At 37.1% G+C, this 18162-nt stretch overlaps 1 protein-coding gene across 2 annotated transcripts in view; it reads right to left on the bottom strand.

The window, feature by feature from the left end:
* LOC149790231 (prolow-density lipoprotein receptor-related protein 1-like) overlaps positions 1 to 18162 on the bottom strand; it is a 393476-nt gene that overhangs the window by 39187 nt on the left and 336127 nt on the right. For both annotated transcript variants that reach the window (XM_089972262.1, XM_089972261.1), the window contains exons 69-73: positions 16296 to 16475; positions 10095 to 10273; positions 8779 to 8999; positions 7057 to 7236; positions 4734 to 4929 (exon numbers count right to left, since the gene is read on the bottom strand). In XM_089972262.1, the coding sequence (XP_089828388.1) occupies positions 4734 to 4929; positions 7057 to 7236; positions 8779 to 8999; positions 10095 to 10273; positions 16296 to 16475 (956 nt within the window). The remainder of the gene's footprint in view (positions 1 to 4733; positions 4930 to 7056; positions 7237 to 8778; positions 9000 to 10094; positions 10274 to 16295; positions 16476 to 18162) is intronic.

Here is an 18162-nt window from a genome sequence, read left to right as displayed (position 1 = left end):
TCATGAGACTCACAATAATCTATAAATGGAAACTCACAAAATTCCAAACCAAACTGGTGTCCCGTCCCCCCATGCCTTAATTCATCCAAACACTTGGTTATTATATTCTTTTGAACAAGATTAAATAAAAGCACCAGTGGTATTTTTTTTTTAAATTACGGTGCCCAGTATTTTATTAAATGACATTGTCAATCGCTGTGCCATGATTACACATTCTTTAACACAAATGGAAAGAAGCAGAAAGTAACTGATAGGATTAAAGTCTATGAAACAGAAAGAGAAGTGCTTTCATTTATATTTTTTTTAGCTTGAATATCAAAGTCTTGCAATTTATCAAAGAGATTAGCCAACTCTCCTTCTGTGTTCTTGCCAACAGTCACTGATCAAAGTCAGGAGGGATATGGGACTACAACTGTATGAATGGAATAAGTTGGCTTCTAACAGAATTTGATGTTGAGACAGTTAAATTTAAAGACTTGAAACACAATTTACAGTTTGTCGGTACAGGAATACCAACATCCTCGTCTTTTCTGGTACAAATTTTATGGGTTACAAACTGGCATACCGGTGTAAAGGAACCTCTGACAACCAACAAAAATGATTGATTTTCATGCACAGTATTGGTCAGTTACATTTTGCTGCTTGTCACAAGTCAACTCTAACAAAACAAAAATACTTTTCAAAAAAAGTTATAGTCCTACATGTACATGAACTTAAATTGGCCAAGATTTTGGACAGCATGAGAAAATCATTGTCTTGCTGAGGCTACCAGAGGGATGAAGCTAATAACAGGGAAATGTTGTTGTTGTTTTTGTTCTAGGGTTTAACGCCATTTTTCAGCACAAGATAGGCTATACTTTTTTTGTTGTTCTAAGGTTTAACGCCATTTTTCAGCACAAGATAGGCTACACATGGCGGCCAGTATAACTGGTGGAGGAAGAACCCTGGAAAACCCAGGGAAGAACCACCGACCCACGAGAAGCTACTGGCAGGCTTTCCCATGTACCCATGCTAGTCGAGCCTTGGACTCGAACCCACGCAGACAGAGGTGAGATGGCAGTAGTCCGGAACGGTGAGCACTTTAGACCACTCGACCACTCGGGGCCCCGATAGGCTATACATGGCGGCCAGTATAACTGGTGAAGGAAGAAACCTGGAAAACCCAGGGAAGAACCACTGACCAACGAGAAGCTACTGACAGGCTTTCCCACGTACCCACACTAGCCGAGCCTTGGACTCGAACCCACGTAGACAGAGGTGAGATGGCAGTGATCCAGAATGGTGAGCGCTTTAGACCACTCAGCCACTCAGGGCCCCCACAGGGAAAGAAATACAACTTTAAACAGGGCCCCGAGTGGCCGAGTGGTCTAAAGCGCTCTCCATTATGGATCACTGCCATCTCACCTCTGTCTGCGTGGGTTTGAGTCTCGGATTCAGCCAATGTGGGTATGTGAGAAAGCTTGCCAGTAGCTTCTTGTGGGTCGGTGATTCTTTCCGGGTTCTTCCTCCACCACTAATACTGGCCGCCATGTATAGCCTATCATGTGCTGGAAAATGGCATCAAACCCCACAACAACAACAACAACTTTAAACCACTGACTTTGTTGCAGTAACTTAAGTGTTGTAAATGTGTGACTTGTTACTTAATCTCATTTAAAAGACCTCCAATTTTTTTTCTGCAACCTGATATGACTGAATTATTTTTATTGTGCATTAGAAACACCATTTGATTTTAGAAACAAAACTCCTTTTTGGTACTTCAGGTGCATAATCACTGTTCTGCAGTAGATTTGTGATATCTTGGGACCCGATTATGTCAAGTTTTTTAAACCCCCGACATAATCGAGATAACCAGGTTTGACTGTATACATTCTCATCATGTTTCTGTACAATATTCATATCACAACACGATAGGTGAATACTACTATATGAAATGACCCCGTGTAGTCCGTTTATTTTTCCCCGACTGGCCATTCAATTGCATTTTAATCAAAATTTTACTTTCCATACGGTTGACAAGTTATCCCTGAAAAAACATTAGAATCATTTTTCACAGCTATTTATGGTATGGTTTACATTTTTTGCCTAATATTGAGATAGTTCAAAATTAATTAAGCATTAATCAGCAGTCTGGCCCTGACTTAGGGTTTACTTGTCATAACATGCATGGGACTATTGTGGTGCCCCTAACCAATGCACCGACTCAAACAATCCTAGCACATGTTTACTATTATTAGACTGGATAGCTATTCTTTTCAGCTGTTTTTTTTTTTTTTTATACAGACAACCATTTGTGACAATTTCTTTTTTATCCCACATGCCACCCATCTACAAAATTTTGTCTAGATCTCTAAATAATAATACTACTTAGTGGAAACCATATTCCCTCTTTCAGTCCAGTGACATTTACCTCAAAATCAATCATGTTATTCCTTACTGCAAATGCATTCAATCCATAAAATTCTGTAACTGTAGGTGATGAGAACTCAAGTTTTGTTGTTGTTGCTGTTGTAGTAGGGTTTAGTGCCATTTTTCAGCACAAGATAGGCTATACGTGGCGGCTAGTATAATTGGTGGCGGAAGAACCCTGGAAAACCCCAGGGAGAGCCACCGACCCATGTGAAACTACTGACAAGCTTTCTCACATACCAACCTTACCCAAACCTGAGACTCTAACCCACACAGACAGCAGTGATATGGCAGTGACCCGGAATGGTGAGTAATTTAGACCACTCGGCCACTCAGCTCAAGTTTTGATGTAGACATTTAATTAACAACAGACAGATGGATGGACAACAAATCTTAACATAATACACTCCACCTCATGGTGGACAAATTAAAAAAAAAACCAGTCCTTGAAGGGACTGATACCCAACTGTTAGACAAGGAAAAAAAATGTCCAGAAATTCAATTTCTTCCTTTAAACTGCTGAGTATTGAAAGAATCTCATATATTCTTCAGTGATAGGAAATTCTAAAATTGGCTGCTGTGGAGGACATACTTGATTTCAGATTGGTACCATTATGACTTACATCAAACTGGACATCATTATAAGTTTTTTTTTGTGTAAAAAAAAACCCATGTCATAATTATCATCCACTCAAGGGTAGACATGAAAAGATTTTAACGACAGCCATCATCACAGCAATATCTGATGTACAACTGGCATTCAGGTTGAACTAGCTATCATAAGAAGTCAAATGGTGAAAACCCGATGTTCATACAGCCATCCATTTGGGAGTAGAGATAACAATATTTCCAAGATAGTCCACATGATAACCATAACAGGGTTAGTTATTTTCATTTAGGACTAAGTAGAAATCTTCTGATGAAAACACTATGCCAAAATGACTTTCCCTATAAGCAGAGTAGCTAAAACAAGATTTTTGACACGGCCATGTATCAAACATCAGATCAGCCTCATGTTAATTTAAGATCAACATTTTACTAAGTCTTCTGGTGAAAACCCCATGATTCATTCATTCATTCAGAAGTAGTGATAATAAAAACTTTCAAGCTAGCCACTGTGGCAGCCATGCATGAGCTTTGAATGGCACCATTTTCATTTGGGACCATTCTGACATCATGGAATGTCTTTTGGTGAAAACCCCATATCAGTAAGACTTTCCATTCAGGATGAGTAGCAATGAAAAGATTTTCTAGATGGCTGCTGTGGCGGCCATACTGGACATGAGACTGACACCATTTTCGTTTTCATTCAGGACCAAGTACATATCATAAGACATCCTTTAGTGAAAACCTCATGTTGATACAAACAAATTCTGGAGGATCAGTAATACCAAGATCTTCATGAAGGCAGCCATACTGGATGTAACATCAGCATGATATAACAAGATCTTCATGAAGGCAGCCACACTGGATGTAACATCAGCATGATATAACAAGATCTTCATGAAGGCAGCCACACTGGATGTAACATCAGCATAATGACACAACAAGATCTTCATGAAGGCAGCCATATTGGATGTAACATCAGCATGATATAACAAGTTATAACAAGATCTTCATTAAGGCAGCCATACTGGATGTAACATCAGCATGATGTAACAAGTTCTTCATGAAGGCAGTCATATTGGATGTAACATCAGCCATGATGGGATTCAGACTGACAACCAGACTGGGATTCAGACTGACAACCAGACTGAGATTCAGACTGACACCATTTTTATTTAGGACCAACTAGACATTATAAGAAGTCTTTTAGTAAAAAATATCTTGAAATGACCGTCCATATAGGAGTAGTGAAAATAATTTTCAAGGTGGCCACTACAGTACCATTTTCTTTTAAAATTTACTAGACGTTGTAAAAAGTGAAAATCCATCTTGATATGAATGAGGAGGAGTAACAAGATTTTCACAATGGCTGCTATGGAGGCCATAATGGATGACAGACAGACAGACACCATTTTCATCGAGGACCAACTAGACCATGTGATGAATGTGCTTGTAAAATTTGAATGCGTGTCTAAATTTTCAAGGAAATTCTTCAAATGGTATAGAAGGAACAGCGACAACAAACTTGTGCCAATGGATGGATGGATGTCAGACAATGGACAACAAACCTCCCTCAAGTTCTTCAGGTCTATGGCAAGGAGAGCTAATAATAAAATAAAACCTAACAAATTTAACACATTACAGGTTGACAGATTCCTAGCCAAAGAAAAAAATATTTCCTGATTTCAAACTTGTAACAAGTATAAACATATGCTTACTTGCACTTGAAATTTTCATTACTAATTGAGCATGTTCCGTTATTGTTGCAGTAGTTCTCAGGACACAATTGGAATTCACATTTGTCCTGTCCAACTAGGGCACCAGTTGGACATATGCATGCAAATGGTGGATTATCAGCTGGCAAGTTGATGCACTGAGATTTGCTGCAGTTACTCTTGGTACAGTGATTTGGAACTGAAATAAATTGTATACAATTTCAGGAAATACCAACTTGCTAGTGAGCTTTTGTATATTAAAAAATACATTATTTTTTGCGGATTTTTAAAAAATTTCACAAAAAATATAAATCCTGAACCAAAATCTGTCAATTAAGTAATGTCTTCAAAGGAAATCAAAAGTGAAACAAAATGTAGAATTGTAGGAAAGGCTGGTTGCCATCGAAATGGCTGTAAAGAGCCTTTCTCAAGGCCACTCTGAAGCTGTAGTAGAAAGGAAAGTAAGTCTTGAATAAATTTGAAAATCCAAAAAGCTGCATTTAATATTAGAGAATGTTCATATTTTCAGACGTTGACCCATGCCCCATGAGCTAAGATGTATTCTTTGGTATTTCATTCAAACCAGTTACACACTTAATTTACATTGCTGTTCTGCACACTGTGAAACTGCAATGTTCATTTGTTTTTTTCCCCAGCTATTTACACCTCACGCCAACTCTGCAATGAAAGGCTGGATCAAAATTATATGGCCAATTTACCCAAGAAAATCATGAATTCAAATCATATGTTTATATTTTCATTGGTGTTGTTGGTCATGTGCAACATTCCAGATGCTCAGATATAATCATTCCAATGCATTCAAAACTAAAACTGCACTTATGGAATATGGATGCCTACCATTGTGCTAAAATGACCTAACAAAAAACTTCACCAATTTGTGACAGAGGAATGGATGAATGAATATATATATATATATATATATATATATATATATATATATATATATATATATATATATATATATAGTGTTCAATGAATATCAGCATGACCAAAAATTATAATTTAACCAGTCTGACTGGAACGTCAATGGTCATGGGGAAAATTTTTACTGGTTAAGGTATATATACATTTTACAAGGTTTTCTCTTTTCTTGGCCATGGAAAGTCAATGGTTAGTGTATCAGACTTGTGATCTGAATCAATTAGATTTAGCTACTACCTAGACATAACTGGGCTGGCTGATGTTATGTTTCTGTAGGTTAAGCACTGCACTTCCACTGCAAAGGCCAGCCAATTAACAAAGTTCTGCTGTGCTTGGTCCATGGAGTCACAATGGTTTAGTTGACAGAGCAATGAATTCACAATCAAGTGTTGCAGGTCTGATATCTGCCCAGCCCAGCCCTGGTGGACTGCCTCAGTCTGCCCTTGGGAAAGGCACTTATTTCCTATTTCCTTGGCATATTTATAGGTTACTGCATTTGTATGGGAAAATATGACTGAATTTTCATATTTTCCCATACAAATGCAGTAACCTTTTTATTATATGCTCATTTTCTTATTCTACCAAAGACATAATTATATAAACAAAAATATACTACAAGAAACAAAGTAACTGAATGTATGCCATATTGCAAACTAAATACACAAGTGTAGATTCATCATTACACAACAACAACATTATTAATGTGCACATAACTCCACCCAGATAAATTTGAACTTAGTCATGGGCTAGAAATAACTTTCGAAAGAAAATGGAATTTTGGTCTAGTTAAAATTGAAATTTGGAGTGATATTGTGAATGAATGCATACTGCAACAACTTTTCCATTTCATCTTGAATAGATTTTGGTATTTTTGTCGATTCTACAAGATTTCTTTATTATGGACTGGATCTATCTGTGCCAATTCTACATGAAGTACACTGGATATCAACAGGATGTTGACATCTGCAAGTGTGCAAGTTTGTTTCTGTTCCGTCATTAAATGTTTGAAATCATAATGTGGGAAAAATATAAAGTCTTTCAATTGCAACTATCAAAAAGACGCTGATGAATATAAGGTTTATTTCATTTTGAGTGCAATAAGGAGGATGTAATTGCACTTGGAATATAGTCAAAATTACAGTACAATTTCGAAATGTGTAAACAAACTTGAGAACCCATGACATGGTTCATATAATTCGGACTTGCAGAGCTAAGAAAGTACATTGGAAAGTCAAGCAGTCTGGTTTATCACACTGCACTTCATGGATCTATGCTAGGACAGAATGCATCTGATTTGCTTTTCTTTAACCTTGCCACCAAACTGGGGTGTAAGTATCTGTATTTATATCAAATAAAAACACTGCATGAATAACGGAGAACATACCATTTTGCTGCTTGTATTTCTGTGCGATGACAATATCTCCAATGGGAAATGAATTAAATAAAATTTTCTTGATGTTACTGGCGTTATAGAACTTGTGCATCTGGAGAAGATGGTGCTTCCTGTAGGTCGTCACATACAGGTAGTCCTCAAAAATATCTAGCATGTAGGGAGGGTCCGAAGCTGAAATAAAGACAAATACGAAGGTCACTCAAAAAAATGCACCCCCGTTAAAACAACCACACTCTTATAATGCAGGTATGGTCATAGATCTTAATACACTACACAAATTTTGTTTTATCTTTCTTAAAGATAAAGAAATAAAAGTCCCTTGTAAGGACTGATACTCTACTTAGTGAAAAGAATTTCCATTTATTCAAGCATGACCATTTTTATTTAGAACAATACAAACATAATAAGAAGACTACTTGTGAAAACCCTAGGTCATAATAGGTCATCCATTCTGGGCAATTAGTGCAAATTAGACTTTTAAGTCAGTCATCCTGTCAGCAATATTAGATATACGACTGGCACCATTTTCATTCTGGACCAACTAGATATCTTAACAAGTATGATGCTAAACAAAAACAATTTGATATATCCATTTGGAAAGCAGCAGAGATAATATTTTTAAGGCATTCAGGAGTAACAAGAACAGGGTGATTGCTGTGCTGCCCTTACTGAACATCATACGGGCATTATTTTCATGTAAGACCGTATGGACATCACAAGAAGTCTTCTGGTTAAAAAAAACCCAATATAATGACTTTCTGTTTCAGTAGAGCTGTGATAATAAAATTCTGAATTGCCTGCCATGGTATTGGATGTCAGATTGGCATCTTGTTTTTTTTAGGTACACACAGACATCATAAGACATTTACTGAAAACACCATGCTGACACAATCATCCATAGTAATAAAAAAAATTTCAAGATGGCCCCTGTGCAGCCCTTTTGGATGTCCAAGCAGCACCTTTTTCATTTAGGACCAGCTAAACCATGGGATGAACATGTGTGTAAAGTTTACAAGCAATTCTACAAGTAGTTTAGGAGGAGAAGCAATTACAAACTTGAACTAGCAGACTGAAGGACAATGGGACAACGTACAACAGGCCATCCCATAAGCTCTTTTGGTTATACAACAGACCATCCCATAAGCTCTTTTGGTCATACAACTAACCATCCCATAAGCTCTTTTGGTCGTACAACAGACCATCCCATAAGCTCTTTTGGTCGTACAACAGACCATCCCATAAGTTCTTTTGGTTGTACAACAGGCCATTCCATAAGCTCTTATAGTCTATGACCAGTAGAGCTAAAAAATGGATTGCAAGAGAGACATTAGCTCATTTGACTTATCATCTGATTTAAATGAAAAGTTCTGAAACCAAATGGAAGAGCTAGAAAGGGTTGGTATCATATGATTAGCTGTGATTAGCTACCCTGGCAGAGCCATATTATCTATTGGTGTCAAACAATCTGTGAGAAACCTAATACCTGACGACTGATCTCACAGTCGAGATAATTGCAGAATTGCAGGCTAATCAACTCCCCACTACATTAAGTTTAATTTGGTAGATAATCAATCAGGTGTCAAATGTTGCATGTCACTCACTGCATCAGGTACCATCCTAGACCACACAGCAATCAGATCCAGGCATCAGGAGAAAAAGAGAGAGAGAGAGAGAGTGAGAAAGAGAGAGAGAGAGGGAGAAGCAAGCACTTGCATGGAAAAGTATGTGAAATTTGTCTGTCATTTCCATCAAGATTTACAGTCTCAATTCGGTTCATCTTCAAGTCTGTCCAATAGAGCCGGCGATTGGGGTAATCAATTGCTAGACTGCTTGGCCACACAAGATTTCGATTCACAAGGACTGTCCGATTTTGCCCAGCGAGATTGGCCATTTCAATCTTAGGCTGAAGTCCTCTATCAGTCCAGTACATTCTCCTGTTCAAAAAATAAAATACAAAATGGCATGAAACTTCACTAAGCTAGGGTGGGACTATAGCTAACTGTTGTGACATCAGAAACTGGAGTTTGCAAAACACTAAAACCTGCATTCCAGCACTTTATCCAAGCCACCTTCAAAACGTGTCCATTGATTTAAGGCCCAGGAAATAAGATTAGACCCTTGGGCCAATTTTGTGACTTATTAAAGATTCTTCCAGTGGCTAGCAGGGCCACCTCACACTGAATTCAACTCAACCTACAGAAAATTAACTGGACCTCGCAATCAAATAACTTTGGAAAATGTTACTGGCCCCATTTGCCTGTTGCTGTCAATATTAAGGAGACTATGCAAAATCTCCCAGACCAAAAGCCATGGGTCAGTAGCTTAACTTACCACTGATAGTTACATGGTATGAATCTCAACAGTTTCAAAGACAGGACCAGGGGCCACAGCTTGATGTTTCCCCACACCTCACCCCCTATCTGATTCAAGATCTCATTAGGCTATTTAAAATTTGCTGACTCCATGTTCAATGGTTTACACTTACAAATTCTCAGACATAATGGTCTTGTAATTATGGAAAACTACACCCACCCCACTAGCCCTGCCACAGAACTATCCTCACATCACTAACGCTTCTAAAGAAACACCCACATCCCACTAGCCCTTCCATAAAACTACCCTCACCCTACTAGTCCTTCCACAAAACTATCCTCACCCCACTAGCCCATCCATAAACTAATCCTGCCCCACTAGCCCTTCTGTAGACTACCCCTCCCCACTAGGCCTTCAAGAGATTACCCTGCCCCACTAGGCCTTACATTGGGGCTGCATCAAAATTCTAGGACCACTGCACACATCCACAGACTACCTCCAATCATGTGCCAATGTTTGTAGTCTCTATCATGCAGGATGACTATTCTGAAAATACAACTTATACAAAACAGTCTTCTTAGTCAGGGTTACCTATATTTTGGTCAACTATATGTGACAAGTATGGACATGTAATGAAGTAGGATCAACGACCCTTGGGTAGCAAGGACAACAATGGGGATAAAAATTATCATTATCTACTAATCAACTATAATTACCCTATTCTTGGATCCACAGCGATGGCAAATGGTTCTGAAAGATCACGACTGATGACTGATATCTTCTTCGAACCATCGTATTGCACCATATAAATTTTCTTCGCTCCTGAGTCGACAAAGTAAAGAAACTTTCCAATCCAGTCTACTGCTATTCCCCTTGGTTCCTGAAGGTCTTCAACCTGGAATGTGTTTTTGGAGAAATTTGTACTCAGCACTTGACTTAACATTTCTCATATTATTATCTCCTGCCATGTTAATCTATGGGTTTAGACCGATCTTACTAACATAATAAAGCATGTATGATAGCTAGAATTTTCAATAAACATATTTAGAACAGGTTTTAACTATTCTATTCTTGAACACAAATTGTTGTTTACCTACTGATGTTTCAAGTTCTGAAATACAGGCAGGTGTATCTTCATCATCAAAAGAGAACTTAGAGAAATTGGAGTGATAACATGATAATTTTCAGGGGAATTGGTTAATGGTCAATAAGCTATTAAAACACATGCCTGTGAATATGCAAAGTTTATTTTGCAATTTATATCAACACCAACTTAGAATACATTTTGCCTGGGGCTTACTGAGGTACTAAGCTTGGCTGACGGAGCATTTCAAAAGCCATAAACCTCCAAGTCATTTTCACGTTCCTAATTGAAGGTGAAGTTTACATTTTTTGGATGACTTTGCCTGGTAGCATGACTCTGTGTATGTGGCAAAAACCAAAATAATGATGCTTAAACAAAGTGTGTGTGTGATTTAGATTTTTAACGTAGCTTTAATAGTTTTTCAGTCTTATCACTATGATGTCTGCAGTGTGACAGTTTATAGTGATGTCCAGCACTGGGGCATCATGCCGCAGACATGTAGCATGATGTCCCACCCAGTCACATTATACTGACATCAGGCTGACCAGTCCTAACACTATCCTCTTAATGCTGATCACCAAGCAAGGCAACTGTTAGTACCATGTTTGTAAGTCTTTGGCATGACTCGGCCAGGGACTGAACCCATGACCTCCAGCATCCAAGGTGGACACTCTAACCACTAGGCCACCAGAGCAGTCTTAAAGTGATTCGAAAGTCAACATCTCCCCTAGGCTGCTTGTTATGCATAATGTTGATGGCTGTTTATATGTAAGCCACTGACAATGTGCAAGACAGCTGTTTATATTTAAGCCAATGACAATGTGCAAGGTGGCTATTTATATGTAAGCCACTGACAATGTGCAAGACAGCTATTTATATGTAAGCCACTGACAATGTGCAAGACAGCTGTTTATATGTAAGCTATTGACAATGTGCAAGACAGCTGTTTATATTTAAGCCAATGACAATGTGCAAGGTGGCTATTTATATGTAAGTCACTGACAATGTGCAAGACAGCTGTTTATATGTAAGCTATTGACAATGTGCAAGACAGCTGTTTATATTTAAGCCAATGACAATGTGCAAGGTGGCTATTTATATGTAAGTCACTGACAATGTGCAAGACAGCTGTTTATATCTAATCCATTGACAATGTTCAAGACAGCTGTTAATATGTAAGCCAATGACAATGTGCAAGGTGGCTATTTATATGTAAGCCAGTGACAATGTGCAAGACAGCTATTTATATGCAAGCAACTGACAATGAGCAAGACAGCTATTTATATGTAAGCCACTGACAATGTGCAAGACAGCTGTTTATATTTAAGCCACTGACAATGTGCAAGGTGGCTATTTATATATAAGCCACTGACAATGTGCAAGACAGCTGTTTATATGTAAGCCAATGACAATGTGCAAGGTGGCTATTTATATGTAAGCCACTGACAATGTGCAAGACAGCTATTTATATGCAAGCAACTGACAATGAGCAAAACAGCTATATATATGTAAGCCACTGACAATGTGCAAGACAGCTGTTTATATTTAAGCCACTGACAACGTGCAAGGTGGCTATTTATATGCAAGCCACTGACAATGTGCAAGACAGCTGTTTATCTTTAAGGAAATGATAATGTGCAAGGTGGCTATTTATATGTAAGCCACTGACAATTTGCAAGACAGCTATTTATCTTTAAGGAAATGATAATGTGCAAGGTGGCTATTTATATGTAAGCCACTGACAATGTGCAAGACAGATATTTATATGTAAGCCACTGACAATGTGCAAGACAGCTGTTTATATTTAAGGAAACGATAATGTGCAAGGTGGCTATTTATATGTAAGCCACTGACAACGTGCAAGATAGCTATTTATGTAAGCCATGGACAAGGAGCAAGACAGCTATTAATATGTAAGGCACTGACAATGTGCAAGACTGTTATTTATACTTAAGCCAATGACAATGTGCAAGAAGGCTATTTATTTGTAAGTCATTGATAATATACAAGATGACTATTTGTAAGAACTGACAATGTGCAATTAGTTCAATCAATTTGCAGACGTTTCATTAAATTTATGTATTTTACCTCCTATAACAAAAAAGCAAATTAATTTGATCAGACATACTGCAGATATGCAAACAGAATGCTTTTTGTACATTCGACAATAACTAAGAAACTTTGCAGAAGCTTACAAACTTGATATGGCATTTTTTTTTTACAATAAAATATTCCTCAACAAAGGTTTTATTAATGTGTTTTTCAAAAATAAAAAAGTTTTAAAAAATTGATTTCAGTATTATCAGCAAATTTAACCTGATATGTAATTTAAGTTCCATCACCTTTCACACATCAATAAGTAAAATAAATACAGGAGAGAGAAGGAATGGAAAACATGTATGCATTGTACAATAAATATAATGCGATAAATAAATAATGCTTCTTCATAATGATGCAACCTTAAATTGAAAACCATCCAAACTTTAAGAAAAGAATCAACAGAAATACCCTCTAAAGTGGAAACCTGTCCTAACAATCACCTGAATTCAGCAGTGACAAAAGCCATTATAATCCTTCACATTTCAAATTTCCTCAGGGTTGAAGGCCATGGGTATCAGTCTCACTTTAGTCAATGCTATTTTGACCCTGAGTAAAATGCTTTTAGTCAACCTGGATGTGTTTGTGCATATCTCAGTATGTACATGTGTTTTACTTGCAAAGGACCAGCACCCCCATCAGTTAGGTGCTTTCAGTTTCTGACAATGTAAACAGTGATAAACTCTTGGTTAATATTCTCAAAATGTTTCTGCACAAAACTCGTGTTCAAGCTCAAAGTCCAAAACCTTTGAGTAAGCTGTAGCAGCCGAGTGGTTAAGGTGGAAAACTCATAACTAGAAGGAGGTGGGCTCGACTGAATGGATCAGCCCAGATTCACTATAGTGGTGTGTTCTTGAGGCTCTTTATTCTTCTTGCCAAGTGTTCCTTTGTTATAAAATACTTTAATATAAAATGTAAATCTGAAACCAACCAAACTAAAACTCTGAAAATTTATAATTAGGTTCTAATCATGGAATATTCAAAATCTGATTAACTTCTGTACCTCTTCTAGACTGCCAAATTTCACTGACCTATGTTTACTCAAAGTGTTTTATCTCATTTTGAGCTTGGTTTAAAGAATACAAGTCCAGGTTTAAGTTGTTGCTTTGGGATTAACACCATTTTTCAGTATATGACAGGCTATACATGGCTGCGAGTATAACTGGTGATGGATGAACTTGGGAACCTGCCAAGAAGAACCACCAACCCACGGAAGCAACTGGCAAGCTTACTCACATACCCACACTGGCCAAGTCCAAGACTTAATCCCACACACAACAGCATAGCAAGATGAAACTGCCATTATGTTATGCCATAAAGCAGACAAATTGTTATTATTTTTTATCATAAGGTCAGGAGTACAAAATAACCAAAACAAGGAAGAAAATACAAGGCAAGGTAAAAGATTAAGTTGTTTACATGTCCAGTAACTTGCCCTGAACAGTGGATACTTAAGACTTTAGTTGTCTAATTTTTATTTCAAAAGTGCTATTAAGACTCACTTCTCAAGTGGATTTTGGGCAACTGTTGTCTACAATTACACACAGCAATGACTCGAGATAAAAATAATGATACTTGGTTTTCTAATTGTGGAACGTTAAACCAAAACTCTCACAGCTTAGATTCTGCCAGGATTTTATCAAAAGGAGAAGCTCCCTCCCCACATCACCAAAATAAGAGTGGGGAGTAGGGGGGAAAAAGAGAAGGAGGAAACTGCCATAGTTAAATATTTACATTGCACTTGCATATCCATCTGCCTACTCCATTCTATTAAAACTCGATTGAAATAAAAATCTTCAAAAGATGTCTTCTCAAGCTGTATAAGCATTATTAACTAAGTAATTTGTGAGGTTAATCTGTTTCTTATCTGTCTATGAATACTGTACTGTACTGAGAGCACCCCCCCCCCCCCGCCCGCTTCACAATCTACAATCTGCTAGCTGTCTTATGAGGTATATGAATTGATAGCTTAGCTACCTAGAACAAGTTAGGAAACTGTTCTTTATGACTGTTATGTACAATTGTCCACAGCTCATATGTATTGTCTCTTGGATATCTCTAATCCAAAATAAGACTTTTTTTGCCAACATGAGCCAGTTTCACTTTCTTAAATTGTGCTCTGATGACTTACTTCCATGCCAGATTTCTTATCTGTATTGAGGTTTCAAGTCCATCACTGTCTGCTTGTTCAGAATGAGATATTTTCGATCAAATGAATATCTTTACTTTTCAATTTCCTTTCCTTATTTATTCAGGTTATGTTAACCCTTAGAATGATAGATACTTTTGTAACACAGGATCCCTCAGTAATGAATTGTCTGAGAAAAGAAATGAAAACTGGTCTCTATTTTTAAATTGCCTGTATTTTAATTAGGCCTGGAATCTTGGGTTAAAAATCATTCACTGGTATCTCCTGTGATACTCTTCAAGCTCCAATAATCTGATATACTTTAAAACATCAAATTTGCTGTCATCACCGCTATCACCAACCAGCATACGCCGCATAAAACTGTCATATGAAGATGAACCATGCTGGGAGTCAGCCAATTCAACTTTTCTTGGTGACCCACATTTTAAACAAGCATTTGTAAAACTTCCTTCATGAATGTGACCTTTAAGGCATGAAATAATGCTTGTTCCATGGCCCAAAGTCTTGATCAAAATTAGTTTACCAACCATACATATCAAGCTAAAGTACCCAGTTGTGTAAACAGTTGCTTATCTGAACAAAGACACGTCACAACAAGCACTATGAGACCTCTACTGGCAATTTGACTTATGTCATTACAAGAACTTTAATTAAATAAAAGTAAAGAACATTCTTATATGCATAACTTTAATTTGTTGAGTTCTTTCGCATCACTGCACTCCAAGTGCATTCATTTGTAAATATTTTGAATGATTCATGTACTTGCAGCATTTCTGTCACAAATGATTAATGATCAAGTAAGAATAACAATCATACAGTTTGCAATATTATACGCCAGTACTCCCACAGTGAATACTACTAGAATTACTGATCATGGAAGAAAATAAGCATCAGAGTATGCAGTAGGGTATGCCAGAACTCGCCCCATTTATACTACTATGATTAATGATCATGAAAGAATAATGATCACACAATTTGCTGCATGCAGTAGGGTATGCCAAAACTCGCCCCATTTATACTACTATGATTAACGATCATGAAAGAATAATTATCATACAATTTGCTGTATGCAGTAGGGTATGCCAGAACTCCAACAGTATATACTACTATGATTAATGATCATGAAAGAATAATGATCACACAATTTGCTGTATGCAGTAGGGTATGCCAGAACTGTGAGTATATACTACTATGATTAATGATCATGAAAGAATAATGATCACACAATTTGCTGTAATGCAGTAGGATTTGCCAGAACTCCAACAGAATATACTACTAGGACTAATGATCATTAAAGAATAATGATTATACAGTTTGCTGTATGCAATAGGATTTGGTCCCTGTGTACATACCACTAGAATTACTGATCATGGAGGAATAACCATTCACAGTTTGCTGTATGCAAATAGGGTATGCCTGAACTTACAAGTTAATACTACAAAGATTAGTGAAAATTTATGAATAACAACCATATATGGTGTGCTGTGATCAAACTCTTCCCATGAGCTTAAAGTCTTCCTTGATGTCTAGCAAAAAAATGTTTGCACATAGTAAATCATGTGTGACCCTTTTAAAAAGACTACTTACTATTAGAGTTGCTGATGGATTACTTCTTTTTCCTCTGTTCATATCAGCAACTAAATCCTCAATGCTGATGGCTTTAATAGATTTGCTTCTTCTACTGGAAATGAATGCTACCCATGTGCTCTTGTCTCCAGAAACATCCACATCTATTCCTTCGATCTTATTTACTTCCTCAGCATCTTCCTGAAAATAGAACAAAAAGCTGACATCAGTGATAAATAACTTTTCACTAAACACATCGTTGCAAGCCAAAGACATTAATTTGCTTTGCACCTTTATAATGTTTGGCAGCTTGTGTGGAGATTTCCTTGTTTCTTGTGAATATGCATAAACCTGCTTAACCAAACACTTCTTGCCATTATAACCCAATATCACCTTTCATTTCTATGTGAATGAACCAATCGAGGTTTCTCTTCCAAACACAGTCACCAATCAATCAATAAAACAGGCACTTTGATTGTGTGGCTGATGATGTATTTTCGGTTATGCACACTCATGACAAATGAAAAAAATCAGTGTTGACTGCCATGGATTATAAAGGAGTGTTGAGGATTATCACCCACTGCCAAAGAGATGTCACTCATATAACATTTCATAAACACATGATTGTCCACTTGTGATTATTTAAACCCATAGTGCCAACTACTACGTACAGGTGAGCATCTGTACATGTCGGTTGCTACATCGTACAATGCACTATGAAAATAAAATTGCTACATAATGTGCTTTGAACAGAACAGCATTGTACAATGTGCTATTAACAGAAAATCACTGCACAATGTGTTATAACAAGAACAGCACCTTAAAATGCAGTATGAACAGAACAGTACTGTACAATGTGCTATGAACTGCTGCTGAAAGATTATTTCTTACTGCACAATGTGCTGTGAACAGAATAGTACTGTACAATGTGCTATGAATAGAACAGTACTGTGCAATGTGCTATGAACAGAAAATCACTGATGCTGATAGATTATTTCTTTTTCCTCTGCGATGCAAAGACCATGGAAGTAGTGCAAAACAGTCATGTAATGATTTATTTTGTAATATTATGGCCATATTACTTGTCATCAATAAAGTAATAATTATCCCACTTTTTTCAGTTTGCACTGCCTATTATATTAATAGACTTGGAAAAATGTTCACTACCTTCTCTAGTGAAATTTTTTGAAAATTGGCAACAAAATATTGAAGTTGCCGATAACTTTTTAAAAGCCAGGACCATCCCTGCAATACCAGCTTACAGTCCATCATTATTTAATCTCTATAAACAGAGCTCAATGACTGTACAATACCAGCTTACAGCCCATCATTATTTAATCTCTATAAACACAGCTCAATGATCATACAATACTAGCTTACAGCCCATCATTATTTAATCTCTATAAACACAGCTCAATGATCATACAATACCAGCTTACAACCCAATCATTATTTAATCTCCATAAACACAGCTCAATGATCATACAATACCAGCTTACAGCCCATAATTATTTAATTTCTATAAACACAGCTCAATGATTATACAATACCAGCTTACAGCCCATAATTATTTAATCTCTATAAACACAGCTCAATGATCATACAATACCAGCTTACAGTCCATCATTATCTGCTGATACCCAGACAGCAAGAGATCAGAAAGGATTAGTGGCAGCATGTCTCCTGCATTTGCTGCCACTTTCTTTAATATGTTGCAGTGCAGCTCATAATGCTGTTGTTGTTGTTGTGGGGTTTAACGCCATTTTTCAGCACAAAATAGGCTATTCATAGTGGCCAGTAATAATGGTGGAGGAAGAACCCAGGAAAACCCCAAGAAGAACCACTGACCCAAGAGAAGCTACTGGAAAGCTTTCTCACATACCCACAT

This window comes from Sinohyriopsis cumingii, chromosome 10 (genome assembly GCF_028554795.1).
Source record: "Sinohyriopsis cumingii isolate HCF-2022 chromosome 10, ASM2855479v2, whole genome shotgun sequence".
Classification (NCBI taxonomy): Eukaryota; Metazoa; Mollusca; class Bivalvia; order Unionida; family Unionidae; genus Sinohyriopsis; species Sinohyriopsis cumingii.
Note: the sequence above shows the minus strand (reverse complement) of the source record. Positions and strands in the feature narration are given on the sequence as shown.